Below are 18,083 nucleotides of genomic sequence, written 5' to 3' on the forward strand. Positions count from 1 at the left end.
TTTCACAAGATCTTTTTGGGACAGAGTAAGTAATAAATAATTAGCAACTTAATTTTTCACCTTATGCCTATAAAATGTAGCTGGTTTGTTTCCACAGGCATGTGTGTACACACATATCTAGGTCCACCCACAAGTCACAGCCCACATGACTGTGCAGCCTACACCGCTGCTCTCTGTCGAGACGTGCATTTACTATCTGCAGAGGGAAGTTCCATGTCTTGGTGAGAATTACAATTCCTTGCGATGACAATGATAATTAGTATTGCTATCATTCTGCTCTTTAAAGCTCAGGTCTTGCGCCTACCTTTTTCTGCAGCAGAGTTGGAAGCAATGACAACACATCGTAAAAATAAGAGATCAAGTTAGTAGCTTCATATGATGCTTAAAAGTCACTGCTTCTGGAGAGCTCTTCGGAGAGGATGGAAAACAATTGATATTTCCCTCAGGGATAAAAGCGGCAAGATAAACATGTCTGCACTATATGTATTAGTACAAGGTCTTCTTAGCCATTTGTCACAGAAACGGACTGACTTCAAACAACGGTTTACATCAAACTCAGTCTCTAGACAAAGAAACTGAGGCTTAACAGAGAATGAGGTATCTGTTTGGCAAGGCAGCATCCCGAGCACCCATAATTCACTTAGCCCCTGGGTTCCTGCACCCCTCATCCGTTTTCCTTTCAGTGTTTCAGGGCATTGTTGCTTCAGCTTGCACAGACTTAGTTGGAGGTAGGCACCATAGGTTTGATTGATACAGCAATTTGCATCTCAAGGCGGCACTCGATAAATACAGCGCCTTGGAAGGCTACTCTCTCACCAGCCAATTTCCCCCTCTGGGCTGACTTTAGAAGCTCATTGATGTCACTTCCTTCCTCAGTCAGCAAGTGAATTTTCTTTAATTCTCAAGACCAGCTGTCCATGCTGTCAACAGAAAGTTATTAAAATTCCTTTAAAGTGAATAGAAATAGCCTAAAAGCAAATGTACTTGGAAACAGGAAAGAATCAGTATGCAAAGTCCACAAACCTCTGAGTGAAATAATGTTGATCCAACCAGAGATTTCGAGCACTGTATATTCAAGACATTAGAAAAATAATTAAAGGATGCTAAACTACGCACTGCTTAAACTTTTATTAGTGGAAGTTTATGCAGTTAGAATTTAGCTCCATAAATTCCATTTCTCCTTTTCAAATATGATTTGAATAAATTGGGAGATGATGTAGGTTTTCTCTAAGTGAGATATCCTTTCTGTGTTATTTTGTGGGTCAAAGAACATTTGAATGTCCACTAGGCTGGGAAGACCCAGAAGGAAGGGAAAATATCATCCTCAGAAGCCATCAGAATCACTGAAGAAACAAAATAATAACGCAATTATGCTTTTAACTTATTAGTGTTTCAACAGCTCAAAGAGAGAGATCATTTATTTCATATACAAAGAGCCAAATTAATTGTGCTGGGGAGATGGTTCCACTGGGAAAGTATGAGGACCTGAGTTCAATCCCTAGAAGCCATGGGGGAAAAGCCCAGAGTGGTTGCAAGCTGTTATAATCCCAAGGCTGAGGAGGAGGAGACAAACAAATCCTGAGCTCACTTATCAACCCAGCTAAATCAAAGTTCTGAGTAAAAGTGAGAGATCTTACAGAAAGAAAGAAAGAAAGAAAGAAAGAGAGAGAGAGAGAGAGAGAGAGAGAGAGAGAGAGAGAGAGAGAAAGGAAGGAAGAAAGAAAGGAAGGAAGGAAGGAAGAAACAAACAAACAAACAAGCTGGGGTATATTCAAGTAGACACCCAAGACAGAACTTTGACTGTCTTGGGTGCGAGTATGAATTCACATACATGAACCACACACATGTAGGTAAAAAATAATTTAATTTAATAGCTATAACTCTCAGAAATGGCCTATCTGGTTCCGAGTACCCATGCATGTTTGTCCTCTTCACTTCCCCATCAGAGCTCAGTCTCTCAGCAAGTGGACCCCTTCCTTGTTGCCTGAGCAATACATTACCTAGTAGCCAGGTACCTCCCAAGCATGGGCCTGTTCCCAGCCTCACACATCACCCATTCTACCCACTTTTTGTCTGAACAGATTCCTTGACTACTAGGTTCGCTCTGATCTTTTGTCTCTGAAACTTAGACTGAGTCTGTACTGCACCGACCAGGTTTATGTTTTAAGTTCCTGCCATCACTTACCTGACAGGTTCCATCCGTCATCAGTCAAGGTTTTCCACCTCCATGTACCACACAGTGCATCTGTGTCATGAAACTGTATCTTAATAAATTGCAGCACTGTCCAGGAAAAAGATAGAAATTTCCTAAATTAGAAATTTAGCTAAATCCAAACAAAAGAAAATTCTGTAATACTTCATCTTCATGAGAAGTAAAAATCACATTCTTATTTACTTAGAATTAGTTCTTCATCGTTGACTTCAGCTGCCAGAAGTTGGGATGTGTAGTACAGAACTGTTATACTATATAATACAGAGTTGTAAAAAGGAACTCCTCGTTTTGGATTGGTTTTCCAAGGCTGATTCTCACTATACATGTAGCCCAGATTGACTCTGAACTTGTGATCCTCTTTTTCAAACTCCCAAGTCCCAGGATCACAAGCATAAGTCCCCATGCCCAGCTGATGATGACGATGATGATGATCATCCTTACTGATTGACTGTTTAAATTTTCGTGGACAAACAATTGGGAACTCTGTTTGTTCCCTTTCTCATTATTGTGACAAAATGCCTGAGAAAACAATCTAGTAAAGGAATGGTTTAGAGAATATCTTTTCCCTTCTCAATTAAATCTCTTTGGAAAATCCTCACAGACACATCGAGAAGTATGCATCGTAGATGATTCTAAATAAAATCAAGTTAACAAAATGAAGATTAAACATCACAACACTCCTGTGATCAACTTGACACCCAAACACAACACTGTAAATTGTAGACTTCCTGTCTTAATAAGCTGATGACCATCAATCACATGATGTGAAAAACCCACTCAGTCTGCTTTCGAAAGTCCCCATATTAGTAGCTTCAACACAGTGCAAAGTCTTTTTGCTCAGATGTAAACCTGTCTTTTACCTGTAACCCCTTTAAGATTAAAAACTAGTTATTAATTTTCAACATGCTATGGCCCATAATAAATATTCCTGTACCAAAAGGGAAGACAGAGGCATAGCAAGACAGAACAGGTCAAAACAAGAAAAAAGCAAAGCAGGAAAAGCACCAAATCTTGAAGCCCCATGTCCAGCATTTAAGGCTTTAAAAAGAATCATTTGTCCATTGGCCAGTGCTTCCCAGAATGACATTTCCCATTTGTATTGTCATGTACTCAGAAAGCTTGATTGTAGAGCTTTTCAGACCCAAGAACTGTGATCTGTCTCATTCTGTCGCAGCCATGACCTTACTGGACACGCATGTCTCGTCCCAGAAGGTAACTTCAAACGTTAGCCTCCCTGCCTCCACTCTGATTCTCTGAGCTTCCGAGGACAGTTCATACTCTTCACGGTATTTGCTCTGTGCCCGCCTCGTAAGCCTCACCCTACTGCCCATTCCTTCTTGCCCACTAGCTGCCAATAACTTTGGTTTCATGTCCATAAATTGCTGTTTCTGGTCTTTGTTTGTTTATTTGTTTGTTTGTTTGGTAATTTACTGGTGGGGGTGGGTTTTTTTACACACCATTTGTGAGGCTGACTCAATTTTTTTGTTTGTTTGTTTAGCCTGAATGTCAAATCCTGGCCATTCTTCTCTCTCATCTCATTGTTCTTGTGATTCTTTTGTCTCAGTAGACTGTTTTCAGTAACACCACCACAGCTTGTAATTATTTGTTTGCTTACTTATTTATAATGTTTTTTTCTCTTTCCTCCTATTCTATAATAATAACTCCTTAGGGTCAAGGACATAGTTTTGTGTCTCCAAGTCTCAACCCACTGCTGGTATTTCCTTGGCATTCATAGTATTTTTGTGGAGTGATAGTCCACATTTGTTTTAGTGAATGGAGCCTTGCTAACTTCCTTAATGTTAAATAAAGTTGTTCCTGATTCTTGCTCTAATGAAGGGGAAGTTTTACTATTCAAAAAAATTAATACATGACCCATCTCCCATCCTAGAGCTGACTTCTGGTGGACTCTGAACCCTGTCACATACTTTGCTGGTGCCAGTCCCTTTAATATTAGTTGCCAAAATAGGGCTAGTCATGGTTGTTGGACCTCATCTCTAAGATCTTTCATTACACCTATAAATAAATTCCAAAATGTAAAATAAGCTAAAAGTACATAGCACTTTAAGACCTCTAGTGCCGTGTGTTTCAACAAAGATAATCAGAAATTGAGTCGCTGTCTCTACGGCCCAGGGACTTCTGTGTCTCCCCCTACCCCACATTATCATCGGCTCCTTTTTTTGTTTCCTAGCCTCTGTCTTTTCATCAGTAAGGAATTCAGTCCTAGGCTTCTTATCAAGATAGACAGGGCTCTAATTCACTGAATCAAATCCATCACCATATAGGTCCTGTTTCTTAAATTTTAGAATCTTTCTTAACGTATCATAAGGGGGGTGGTCTTGTGATACCCAATAGTCAACAGTTATATATTATCAAATTTCTCTAAATATCCAGATTAATAATTGCATATTTGTATCCCAGGAAAACCATACACCTCAAGACTTTGCATGGAGCACTTTCAAAGCAGTTGATTGCTACAGAAAGGATCACGCTAAATGTAGATTATAATACAGACATTGACATAAGTGTAGATGAGGAAGGGATGAAGCCAAGTTCTTTGGAAGCAAAAAGCAAGATGTTTTGCAGCTACTGTCTTGTTCACAGTTGAGTTCTCAGAGCCCAGTCCTGTATATGACTCAGGAAAGCTGATCCAATGGTATCTATTGAATAAGTGAATAAGTAATGCCAGATAGGATGCTTTCTGGTCTTGATTTCCTGTAGCCATGTGTTACCAATTATTCTCAACTTCAACCACATGCTTCAATTGATTTTCCTCTTTATCTTCCTCCCTAGTCAAAGCCCTAAAATCCCATCTCCTAGTGTTTCCAACCCTACAAAAGCCCCCAAACCATACTCCATTTTCTCTCTATACTCTGTCCAATTTACTCACCAGTCTACTCTTCCTTCATATCCCCTCTCTTCTAAAGGAACCCTAGTCGCTTTCAGGTTGTCAGCTGCTTCAAACATGAGGCAACGACTGGTGTTCAGGCCACCCACACCTCCATGGGCAAGGCTACTTGTGGCTAAACCCTCTCATCTACCCACACGAATCATTCTCAGAATAGGCTCCAAACTCCATCCAGTTTTTAAAGTCTGAATCAAGTTCTGTCTTCTCATGATTTTGGTTCCTGTACCTCAAAGCCAAGTCCTATCTCGGAACTTAGATTTAATTTCTTGCCTTTACTGTATGACTAAGCATTTGTTCAAACATTAGTTATGTTTCTATTGCTGTGACAAAATACCATGATCAAAACAATTCAAGGAAGAACAGTTTTATTTGAGCTTATGGATTCAGAGGGAGAGTCCTTGGTGGCAGGGAGGCATGGCAGCGGATGACTGGAACAGGAAACTGAGACATTGCATCTTCAACCACAACCATGAAACAGAGGAAGTGACCTAGAAGTAGGCTGAGGCTATGAGCTCTAGAAACCCATCTGTGTTGGTGTGTTTCCTCAAGCAAAGCTAAGCCAGCACCACCCCAGCAGCACTATCAGCTGGAGACTATGTGTTCAAAAATATAAACATACGGCAGACATTTCTGATTCAAAATACCACACTAATCCAAAAGATAAGGCTATAAAAGATATTCTAATTTTATTCATTAAAAGGTTAATCATAATGCCATTAATATTATGGTCCTGAATTATTCATGATACATTTCTGAATAAGTTAATATATATATATATATATATATATATATATATATATATGTATGTATGTATATATATAGTGTTAAGTGGCAAAGTATCTACTGGAAGCCTAAATGATCCCCAAGACTAGTAACATTTCTTAGTTCTTCTCTGTGTTTGCCAGTTATGTCATTCATGATTCATTCAATTAAAAACATCTCTCAGTGGTTCATCTCTGTCATCCAAGCACTGGGGTAGCCAAGGCAGGAAGACTGCAATTTCCACACCAGCATGAGCAAAACAATGAGTTCTCTGCCAGTCTGAGCTGCATAGCAACTGTTGTTACCATCCTCATCGTCATCACCACCATCAGTCATACACTCTCACATACTGTATTTGCTCATTTCTCTCCTTCTCTCCCACTTTACCGTGACTTTGTCGATGCCTTGATGAACTTATGTTTATCTTATATAAGTATTATACCAGCCTTTAGGAGGTAGCTGAAATAGTAAAGGAACAATAATTTTATAATTCACACACTGTATTTGAAGACTTGAGGAAAACAGCTTTCAGGAAACGGCTGACAAATGAGGAATCTGAAGTTGGAAGAACCCAAAGTTAACAAAAGAGCTGGAACCTGAGAGGTTATTTCACATATTTGTGATCCACCATTCAAAATAAACCAGAACTGCAAACTCTTGCAGATCTGTGTCTGACTCTGAAGGTTCTTGAAGCCTTTTGCTGTTGCACTATGTCAGCATTTTTCAGAGGAGCAGGTTCACAGTTGGTCTTAGGTCCTCAATGGGGCCTGTTTTCTTAAACGGAATCACTGTTTATAATTGTTTAGGCAGTAAAAGAATATCCCTTGAGGTTTTTGTCAGTTTGAAGCAGCTCATCAACCAGTGTACAGCAGAAGGAGACAGGAGTGGCTCTCCATGCACTTGTAAGGATGAGATGTGTTATCCACGAATACTAGATCTTAGAAATGTCAGTCCCCTCCAATGCTGATGACAATAGGTTAAAGATGCTGCTACAGTTTCCATTCCTGAATGCTGCTGCCATGGGGACCAGCCCCCAGCATTTCAGAGTTGGAGGGGGGCCTACAGACAGTGGGCTATCTGAGGGAGTAAAACTTAACACTCTGGGACCCACGAGGGGGGAAAACTTAACTCTCTGGGGCTGACGGAAAAGGGAAAAGACACACACAAACTCTCTCTTCTCTCTGTTCTTTATTTCTTTTTCACCTCTGTCTACATGTATCCCTTTTATCTCTCTTGATGTCTTCCTTCTAACCAACTTTATTTTTGTCCTTACAGCTTATATACCCCAGTAGGATCTTTCAAGCAATATGAAAATTACAATGTGGTTACATACTATTTTTAAGTGAATGATTACAATGAATAATAAAAAAGTAAAAAAAATGGGGACAGGTTTTCCATATCCCTTACATGATTAAAAATTTTACATAATATAGGTGAAAAACAAATTATTACCAAAATCCACAGGCATTCATGTCCAAGCAACTTGTTATAAATTAACACAGTGTAAGCAAGCAAGGTATTTGTTTTTAGTCAGTTCTTTTACTGGCAGGCTGCATTTTTAAGTTACAAAGAAAGGACCAATTATCTTATTATTTATCTCAAAAGGCAATCTTATAAGAAATCTTAGAAGAGTCACAAATCTAAACTTTTATATATGAAAAAGAGTCAGTCAGCTCTATTTTGAATCCTAAGGGTACATACCCAATCAACAAACAGGCTTTTATAGCAGGAATCTGAGAGCAGAAATGGGTACAAAGAATTAATCATCACCCTTGATCACCATCCCATCCTAGCAAGAAAAGTACATTAGCTAATAATAATTGGGCTGCTTTGTTCTTGTTCCTCAACCTAAATGACTCTCTCACTTAACTATATGCCTTTCTAAACTTTATACTGTTTTCTAAGATTTTATACCCAAAGAGATTAATGAAAACATTTTAACCTAACCTTAAGTTACTATTTAAAGCTTTGTTTTAGCTATGATATTGCCTAAAACCTGAAAACACATCTCTCAATGTAGAAAGAACAGCGGGCTGCTTCCCGCCGTCCACCCAGCTAGCTTTACCCAAAATAATTACACAGAAATTGCATTCTTTTAAACACTGCTTGACCCATTAGTTTCAGCCTCTTATTGGCTAACTCTCACATCTTGATTAACCCATTTCTAATAATCTGTGTAGCACCACGAGGTGGTGGCTTACCGGGAGGATTCTAACCTGCGGCTGTCCCAGAGAGGAGAGTCATGGCTACTACCTCACTTCCCTTCTTCCCAGCATTCTGTTCTGTCTACTCCACCCACCTATGTTCTGACCTTTCAGGCCAAGTAGTTTCTTTATTAATTAGCCAATGAAAGCAACAGAAATCCGTAAGACTCTCCTACATCATTTGAAAAGTACATCAGCTAATAATAATTGGGCTGCTTTGTTCTTGTTCCTCAACCTAAATGACTCTCTCACTTAACTATATGCCTTTCTAAACTTTATATTGTTTTCCAAGATTTTATACCCAAAGAGATTAACGAAAACATCTTAACCTAACCTTAAATTACTATTTAAAGCTTTGTTTTAGCTATGATACTGACTAAAACCTGAAAACACATCTCTCAACATTAAGATTAAAAGCGCTTGAGCTAATTTAGCTTCTGGGACTCATTTGTTTTTCTTAATCATTAACCTAAGCCACAATCCATAAGACTCCTCAAGAGAAACTAGCTGTGTGATAGTTCCTTGTTCTTATTTTCTATCCTCTTTTTTACCCATTGCTGTTTTTTTAGGGGCAGGGACAACACTTTTAACTTAAGTGTTAAGTTAAAACTTAAGAGAGGAAATCATCTTCATAATAATCCACAGGTAAAAATGTCCAGTAGAACGGGATAGGTCCAAGAGATAATCATGCTACACTAAGGACAGTGGGGGTCTCCCCATGCCCCTTCACACCATGCCAGACACCAGAGAAAATGGCAGTGACAAGCATGCAGAGACACAGCAGTAGCCAGAGATATTCTGGGGCCCAGGCTCTAGGGGTCTTGACTATCCGAGATTCACCCATCAGAGCTTTGCTTCCTGGTGGGCCAATTCCCTGCAGTTAGCTGACACCTGCTGCTTCTCTGACATAACCCCGTCATCTAAAGTTCATGAATGGACCACAAGGTCTCAACATCATGTCCAACAATGGATAAACCAATGTGTCCACAGCCTCCTCAGTAGTGCATTCTGCTTCACTTATTAAAGATAGATTCAATCAAAAACATAAAGACTCTAGGCTGCTATTTCTGCGTTCTATCAGCTCTCCACTCCACAAAGCTTTTTGAAATGTTCTTATCCCCCTAGCTTTGGAGTTCATTTCACCAAAGCATACAAAACAAGGACCAAGCATGAGACAGACAAGGTGTTTTATCCAACCCAGCCATTGCTGTGTGTTAGAGTTAAAAATGGTGCAATAGAGCCTGGTTTTCAATGGTAGACCATATTAAATTGGACAAGATGTACAAAGTATTCTATCCCTGGTCTTTTACCTAAAACAAGCAAACAAAAATGATTTCTATTTATTACTATTATTCCCTGGAGATAATGTACTGGGGGAGGAACTTGTAACTCAGGAATACCCACAGAGGTCAGTCCTTAAAGCATGGTCGTGATGATTAGAACAAGAGAATTTCATGGAGCTGATCTCCTATTGCTGCTGTAACAGACCACAGTCATTCCACTGTCATCAATACTAGTAGCAGTAGAGAGATGGCTCAGTGGGTATGGGCACTTGCTAATCTTCAAGAGGACCTAAATTCTGTTCCCAGCATCCACATCATGCCATCACCATGTCCAGCTCCAGGAGATCCAACACCCTCTTCTGGCCTCGACAGACTCACACATCTCGACAGACTCACACATGCACACCACACACACACACACACACACACACACACACACACACACACACAAACCTTTAAAAAGTAATCAGAATAAAATCATTTTTCAGTTGTATTGGACTCTCTCTCTCTCTCTCTCACACACACACACACACACACACTTACCTTGACTTGGGAGAACTGGTCTCAGGACACCCAAACTCAAAGGATGCTCATGTTCCCTGCATAAAATTCGGTATTTGTGTAAAGCAGTGTACTCCTCCCACACACTTCAATCATGTCTAGTTTTCATTCCATGCCTGGTACTGGAAATGGTCCCTGTGTGCCTCACCTTGGGAACAGGAATAAGAAAAACAACAATCTGTGCATTAGAAACCCACAGAAGCAGATGTTAGCTGTCCTCTAATATTGGTGGCTTAAAGAACAACACACAGATTTGTCAGTCTTGTGGCTCTCGAGGTCAGAAGTTCAGGGACTAACAGCAAGGTATTGACCAGCTGCGCTTGTTGGGGGCCTTGAGGGAGAACCGTTTCCCCGGGTCCTAAAAGCTAATTCAAAAGCTTTTCCTCAAAGCATGTTGCCTCCTCTTTAAGCTCTCTGCATAGCCTGATAAAGAAATCTCAACATTAAAACATACCAAGAGTGTCCAATGGAGATTTTAAAACAAAGAAAATCATTTTTTATTATCTAGAACCTCTAAGCTTGGCCTCTGGCAATTCTTGGCAACAGCTTAATCAAATAGTCCCTCGCAGGACTTCATTCTATTTTTTATGCTTCTTATATCTCTACTGTGCCCGGAATGATGCCTCAAAAGGTACTGAACTCTTATAAAATTTTAATGTATACTAATTAAGGGATGATTAATTGACTGGGGAGTTTCACTTATATGTTGTATCTTTAAAAAAAGCAGATTGCCTGATTCTTTCTACTAAAACAACAACAACAACAATGGACAATTGGTGGGGGTCATTTCTCTCCTTGTAGCATAAGAAATAGGGAATCAAATTGGTGGCAAATATCTTTACCCAGGAAGCTGTCCTGATGGGTGGGCCACAGATTAGCAGCTTCTTAAAGGATTGAACATGTGACTCACAATTATATCCTTGGGTATTTATTCCAGAGAAATAATTATTTGTGTCTCATTCAAAACCTTTACCTTGTGCTTCCAACAGTTTTACACTAAAAACTAGGCAGCGCATCAGGTACATCCACACCATGGCCTAGTACCCCACAAACAAAAGGACACAACCCCTACACACAGCCGTGAGGACAAAAGGCAGAGTTAGACCTGGGGAAAAGACACTAATCCCATATAGCACATATGACTCAAATTCTGTAACAGTCTTGATTTTAAGATAGTATCACTGGGCCAAGCTGGATAATGAGTACACGGAATTTTTCTGTATTATTTTTGGTTTGTGTTTTGTTTTTGAGAAAGAGTTTCACACTATAACTAGTAATCCTCCTGTTTCATCCTCCCAAATACTGGGATTCCAGTCATCATTCTGCACAGTAGGCCTTACCTCTGTTTTGTCTGGCTCTGCAGATGCTTTGGTCAAGGGTTATTTTCAGAAGACATGTTTAGAAGACATGTATTTATGACAAAGCTGTTCACAAACCATCATTTTTGTGCTACTAAACTTCTTTATTTTCCTTCCCGAAAACTTCTTGTTATTTGTTATTGCTGAAGATTTTTTCTCCTGTTAAAGCTACATTTGACACTGGTCATCCTGGGCTATCTTCACGGCTGTATTTGTGTAATTGTTCTTGGATTCTTATTTTCCATGTTGCTCTGCTGCCTTCCATCCATTGCTCTGAACTTCTCTCATCCTTACCAAGAAGATATCATCAGCTGAGGTGTTGGTTTGAATTTCTATCTCCAGGAACACTGTAACAAGGAACGAGGTCTTCCTCACTTCCTGGACAAAGAGTTGTTTTGAAAATGGCGTTCCTCAGCTAGAATGCTAGATAGTTCAAGTCTCTAACTTCAGCACCAGGGAGACTAAAGTGGGAGGATCCCAAGTTTTAGATCAACTAGAGTCTTGTGAGCTCAGTGTCATGATCAGAGTTCCAGGAGTTGCCACAGTCTGAGAATCTTTGACAGACTCTGGTCTTTTCATCTCTCCTTTGTTTCTCTGCCAAAGTTGTGTATAGCCTGCTGGACACCATCCTTGGCGAGTGTCCACTGCACTTGGTATTCTTGCCTAGCAAGTTCTTTTTAGGTTTTGACATTGTGCTCCCACTATTGCTGCATCCGGACATGTCCCCCCTGTGATTTGGACCCTGTGCACAGAGCCCATGGCAGCTGGGGTGATCTGACTGAGGGCAGAGCAGGATCACAGGTCCTGTATGTTGTCTTGATGAGCCTGGCTTCATATAAAATTTCTTTCTGCTTTCTTTTTCAGTGACTACAGGGAGAATCCAGGAACACATCACCAAGCAGGTATTTTCTCACCTTCTCACAAACTAATTCAAGGTCATTTGAAATACTAATACATGCATAGTCAGCTTGTGTTCATCGTTACCTATGAGCAATAGCCACAGTCTTGGTTCTTATAACTGCTAAATCACTCTTCTGTGAACGAGCATGCACTTTCATGGTCTTTCTCAACCCCATTGCTTCCCTCTACCCCACCCCACCAAAAACCGGGAAGAGTAGACACACCCTGTCACTCTAACCACCAAAGCGTCCCTGTGACCACGTTGTGACTTCTGGAGCAAATATAATCACAACTCAGGTGATTCTGCTCTGTCATCTCAAGTGTTCATTCAACCAGATGAACCTGAATGGCTGCCAGAGCCCACAAGGGAGGAAAGGCACCTCAGGGTGACTTCCCATTGTCATCATTTCCTAGCGCGCAACCTAGTGTGTTCCTGTTTCACAATCTCCATGCCCAGTCTCTCTATGATCTAATGTCTGGATTGTCAGCTATACATACTATTTGTAGGACTGGTGACATGTAGCCACCCATGGGATAAACCCAGAGAGGCTGTCACCCAGAGCTATGCTGCCCGGCCCACCGACCCCTTCTGCAGGCCAGAGCTGCAGCACCTACACATGATACTTGCTCAAGAGACTCAGAAAAGTCTGACATTGGCCTGTGGCAAAATACTGCTCACATTTCACTCCAAGATACAAATCTCCATGGCTTTTTTTCTTTCTTTTTCTCTGGAATAAATTATAACTCACTGTTGCCAAGGAGAAAGGTTAGGTAAGTGTACGTTTATATTGGGTAAGGTACATTTTTTCCTCATGGTCTGCTTTTTATTGTTATGCTTATTTTATTATCTGTTTAGTTAACAAGCAAATAATGGGGTTCAGTAGACTCTTGATGTACCTCTGTTGGTAGAGTGCTTTTTAAAATGAGCATGAAGTCCTGCAGTCTTTCTCCAACACCACATAAATTGCATGTGTTAGGATGTGTCTGTAATAGCACTCTTAGAGGTGGAGGCTTGGGGATGGGATTAAAAGTTCAGGCTATGCTTGGTCCCTGAAGGAGATGGAGACCAATCTGGAGCACATGAAGTGATTACAGCATCCTCATACATGTGTACTATACCTTGCTCGTGTTTACCCTCCCATTACCCTCACTTGTCTCCCCTCCTTCTCCTGGTTGTTCCCCAAACGGTATCCCCTCTGCTTTTATACATAGTCTGAATATGGTTGCAATGTCCCTGGATAATCCCAAAGAAATCTAAATTGTTGACGGAGGCTGCTCATTTGTTTCCCGGCTGCCCAGACCTGAAATAGCCACAAAAAAAAATTGTATTAATTAAAACACTGCTTGGCCTATTAGCTTAGTCATATTCCTGGCAACTCTTATATCTTAAATTAACCCATTTCTATTCATCTGTGTAACACCCACATGATTGTGGCCTACCAGTAAAGTTCCTTCCAGTGTCCGGCATCTGTCTCCTATAATGGCTACTTGGCTTCTCTTTGACTCTACCTATTCTCTCCTCTGTCTGCTTGGAATTCCTGCCTTGCCCTATTCTGCTACGTCACTGGCTGAAACAGCTTTATACATTAACCAATAAAAGCAACACATATGCAGAAGGACTTCCTACACCACTAAGTCACATACCACAGAGGTAGCTTCATGTGTGTGTTTTTGTGGCAATATTTCTTCTAAAACTAAGCTCCAATTTTAGCTCCAAATAAAAATATGGCTTTGGCCTCATCAGCACCTGATACCCCTTCGTTCATCAAGTTTTAAACACTGAGAACTCAATTTACTTAATATACCCCACAACAAAATCAATAGACAAGAGCAAGCATTTATTGGAAACATGTTTGCTTTTCTTTACATGTGTGTACAGATAGACAGTAGATAGGAAGACAGACAGACAGACAGATAGATGGGATTTACTAAACTGGCTCACAGGATGCCATCTGGAAGCTCAGCAGTGATTGTTTTCACAGTGGAGAGGCTGAGAAATTGTGTCTGCCCAGTCCTCGAGGCTAGATGCCTCATCAGCTCCGATCTGGTGCGAAAGGCCTAGAGGATTCCTGGAAGTCCTCAAGAGGCTTTAATGCATGTCAGCAGGCAAAAGAAACTAAGTCCTCACATCAACCAAAGATAGCAGCAGAAACAGTAATGGGGAAATGAGATCATCAGAAAAGTCCTTCTATATCTGGGCTACTGCAGCTGGGAGGAACCACCAGACCTCAGAGTGGGTCTTCTGCTTCAGTTAGTATAACTGAGAACATCCTAGTATGGCCAGAGATATCTCCACTCTAGAGAAACCTCATTAAAGATTCTACAGCTTGTCAGTTTGTCAGTGTCAACCATCAGAAACATCAGTAATAATAATAGCTCTAAAAATGTCAATAGGAGTAATTAATCTTAAAATAGGTGAGACACAGATGGCAAGGGCTCTACATTTAGTCAGGAAGTCAGCAAAGTGTGTGTGTTAGAAAAAAAGAACTGTCAGTCTAAGACACTAAACATGGGTAGAAATTTTCAACTTCAAAGACAAGGAAACAAAAAGTAGGTACATTAAGGAAAAAAAGAGATCTCATCATGAATTTGGGGATGGGGATCTCAGAAGACAAAAGCCATGAATGTAATTTTCCCTCTTTAAGATTATGGCCAAAAGCTTCCTCTTCTGCTCCCTCACCCACTAGATTTCGAGTGTGATTTTAAAGATTGTGTATAGAGAAAAGCAGTCCACACGGTACTGGAGAATACCACAGTTGTGTATAGAAAAGAGCAGTCCATGCGGTACTGGAGAATACCATGGTTGTGTATAGAGAAGAGCAGTCCACGCGGTACTGGAGAATACCACGGTTGTGTATAAGAAGAGCAGTCCACGTGGTACTGGAGAATATCACGGTTGTGTGATGATGACTCAGCTGCTCTCTCACAGGGCCCATTTCCCTTCTCAGCTTGGTCTCTTTACATTCTTTGAATGAACTCAAGTGGTTTTATAAGGCAGAGCCATAGTTAAGACCTGAAAGCTTATTGTTGCTATGTTTACACATTTACCGCAGACAGAATACTTTTCTCATAAAGATATTCACTTTCCCTGTTGATGTAATAGATCAAAATTGTAAAAAGAAAAGAAAAAAAGAAAGAAAACGAAAAAGAAAAAAATCTATTGAATCAAGTTTTTTTCATTGTGAAGCCTCCACCATACATATGGATTTTTCTTGTTGAGATTGTTTGCCTCACGACCCACCCTCCCTTCTCTCCCTCCCATTGGTCCCATTGTCCTCCATATATATATATATATAGTCACATATGTATGCTTTTATGTATCTACATAAAAATCTAGGAACCACAAATAGAAAGAAAGTGTGGTATTGCCTTTCTGCAAAGGACTTAATTCATTTAATGTGCTTATCTCCAGCTGCACTGAGGATCTCCAGGTCCTTACAGGAGAATTTTTGTTTCCTGCATGTTGCTCCTTTGTTCATTTGGCTAAACTAAAAGAATGTGTGGACACCAAAACTGAACACCAAATATTTACTCATGATCTTAAACAAGGATCTGATGCCAGTCTCAATAAGCAATTGAAAGTCTTTGAACTTTAACATAAGGGGAATGCCTTAATGCATTTCTCGCACAGCCCTTCTCCGAACAGAATCGCCTTGTGCAATCTTTGTCCGACAGCTCACATTTCTAATACCGCAGTGGAATTTCTATTCATCGTTCTTCCAAAGGACATGCTTCCCCCCTCAAAGACACAATTCAAGGGGTCATCTGACAACTTTAATTTATCCAATTTCTGGAATAAAAGCTAAGCCAGCCCCGTTTGCTTTTTTTTCCTTTTTTCTTTTGCTTTATTTCCTTTTTCTAAAACAAGATTTTATTGTACAACCCAACCTGACCTGGAACTCACAAACACAGCCTGAGCTGCCTTTGAACTTGTGGTGATCCTTCTGTCTTCCACTGTTGGAAATCACTCTGCTACCAAAGGAATTTGACTCTTGAGAGGCACTTACTTTCATTGGTAAGGGGTGTGTCTCAGCGTGCCTGTTGAGTTTGTGGGAGACAGGTCTCACCTACAATGTGCCTTCCAGGGATCTAATTCGACTGTCAGGCTTGGTGGCAAGCACCATCCCACAAGCCCCAAGAGAAACATTTTTGAAAACTCACTTTGGATAATCAATACAGTATTCGTTATCAGACAGAGATGCAAAATGGAATAGTGTTAAGCATTAATCTTGCCCCTAAATCCTTCCTACTGGGCACTATAAATTGTGTAATTAAACTGAAATTGAAAATCCAGCCTTTCCCCTCCTCCTTTCTTTTCCCTGCAGTGGGCAAACAAGGCTGTACAGCAACCTGAGAAATCAAGGCTGGAGAGGGTGGGGTGTGCAGGACCCACTGGCATAGCCAGTGTATGTTTTCAGCCCTAGCTCCTTTAGCACACCTGATCTCTGAGCACAAACAATCATTTGAGTCCTCTGGAGGGACCCTGAATTCTTTCTCATGTAAGCCACTGGGGAAATCAGAACGCTTTTTAAAAGTGACTCGGGAGTGTGGCTGGTTTACGAGACAAGGACAAAAGTGAACAGCAAAGCTCTTGGCAGCGCCTGTCCCAAGACGCCATGAATGCATGACCCATTTTTTCAGCTGTGTCTTTGGCAACTCGCTGCTGTAGTGATCTCCTATTTGGAAAATGCTACTTGTTGAGAGGAATCCTCTTATGGGTTTACTGAATAATTTTCACCATAGTAGATTAAAGCAAATACCTTAAAATACTACCAAAATATTTCTAAAACAAAATAATTGTCATCATAAGGAGAGAGGGGGAGAAAGGACCTGGAAACCTTTACCTTTTGCTGCTGGAAACAGCGTTGTTATAGAGTCAACAATTGCAATCTCCAGTAAATGAATACCGGCTGTTTGTCTTTTATAAAGCAGGTCATCAAAGCCCTTAGTGCATTAGGACCTCAGGGTTTTGCAGTGAGATGACAAGAAGGGCCCCCCGTGTGGGGAATTATGGTTTATGAAGATGCATTTGTATTGTGCAGAACTACCCTGTTCAGGAGCTAGCTCTAGGACAGGTTTGGCCTCACTGATTGCCCGAGGAAGTGAGAGCCGTGTCCACAAGTGTGCAACCAGGCTATTCGTAAGTCTTCTTTAGTTGTCATAGCAGATTAGTATGCATGAGGGCTTTAAAATGAGACAAAGGTGTACCATGCAAGTCTGGAGGCTCTATATTCAAAGTCAGTGTGTCATGGAGGCCACCTTTCTAAAAACATTAAGCAGGACTTTTTCCTACACATCTTTGCTCCTGGCAACTATCAGCAACTTTCTGCAATACCTGGTTCATTACCACACACCTTTAACCTCTGCCTGTTCTTCTACTCCTATACTAGCCAGTATTCAGGAACTAGTACTAATGAAAGCATCCTGTTTATATTTGTAAGGCTCCTGAATATAAATAGGATCATACTGACAAGGACAAGACATCAGGACTTCAATATCTCTGTACAGACCGCACAAGTCAACCCACAGCAAGCTGAAAATATTGGTTATCTCAACCTACTGCTCCCCACCCCACCACTGTTGTTGTGAGTGATGGTTGATCTGCTCATGGATTAGATTCATCCTGGTACTTGTTAACTGAGATCTAGAAACCACAGCACCACCATACTCTGAACTAGTGATTCTAGTGTTGAATTCAGATTAGAAGACAACTCTTGGACAGTCTAAGGGGCCACCATGTGCTTGACAAGGCTCTACCACATGTATGACAAGGCTCCACCACATGTGTGACAAGGCTCCACCACATACATGACAGGGCTCCACCATGTGCATGACAGGGCTCTGTTGATGGAAACTGCTTGTTCATTCCCAGCTATACGGGACCAAAATAATCACACA

At 40.7% G+C, this 18,083-nt stretch overlaps 1 protein-coding gene across 7 annotated transcripts in view; it reads left to right on the forward strand.

Moving 5' to 3' along the window:
* The window catches only part of Chst9 (carbohydrate sulfotransferase 9), a 254,222-nt gene that overhangs the window by 209,239 nt on the left and 26,900 nt on the right, over positions 1 to 18,083 (forward strand). For 5 of the 7 annotated variants that reach the window (XM_087896241.1, XM_085700093.2, XM_085700092.2 and 2 more), the window contains one exon: positions 12,150 to 12,187. The exons of 1 other annotated variant lie outside the window; for it this stretch is intronic. In XM_087896241.1, coding sequence (XP_087752367.1) covers positions 12,150 to 12,187 — 38 coding nt within the window. Of the gene's footprint in view, positions 1 to 97; positions 222 to 12,149; positions 12,188 to 18,083 lie in introns of all 7 variants that reach the window. One more of the 7 variants, XM_085700096.2, reaches the window with a different exon arrangement.

Source organism: Myodes glareolus, chromosome 13 (genome assembly GCF_982192425.1).
Source record: "Myodes glareolus chromosome 13, mMyoGla1.1, whole genome shotgun sequence".
NCBI lineage: Eukaryota > Metazoa > Chordata > Mammalia > Rodentia > Cricetidae > Myodes > Myodes glareolus.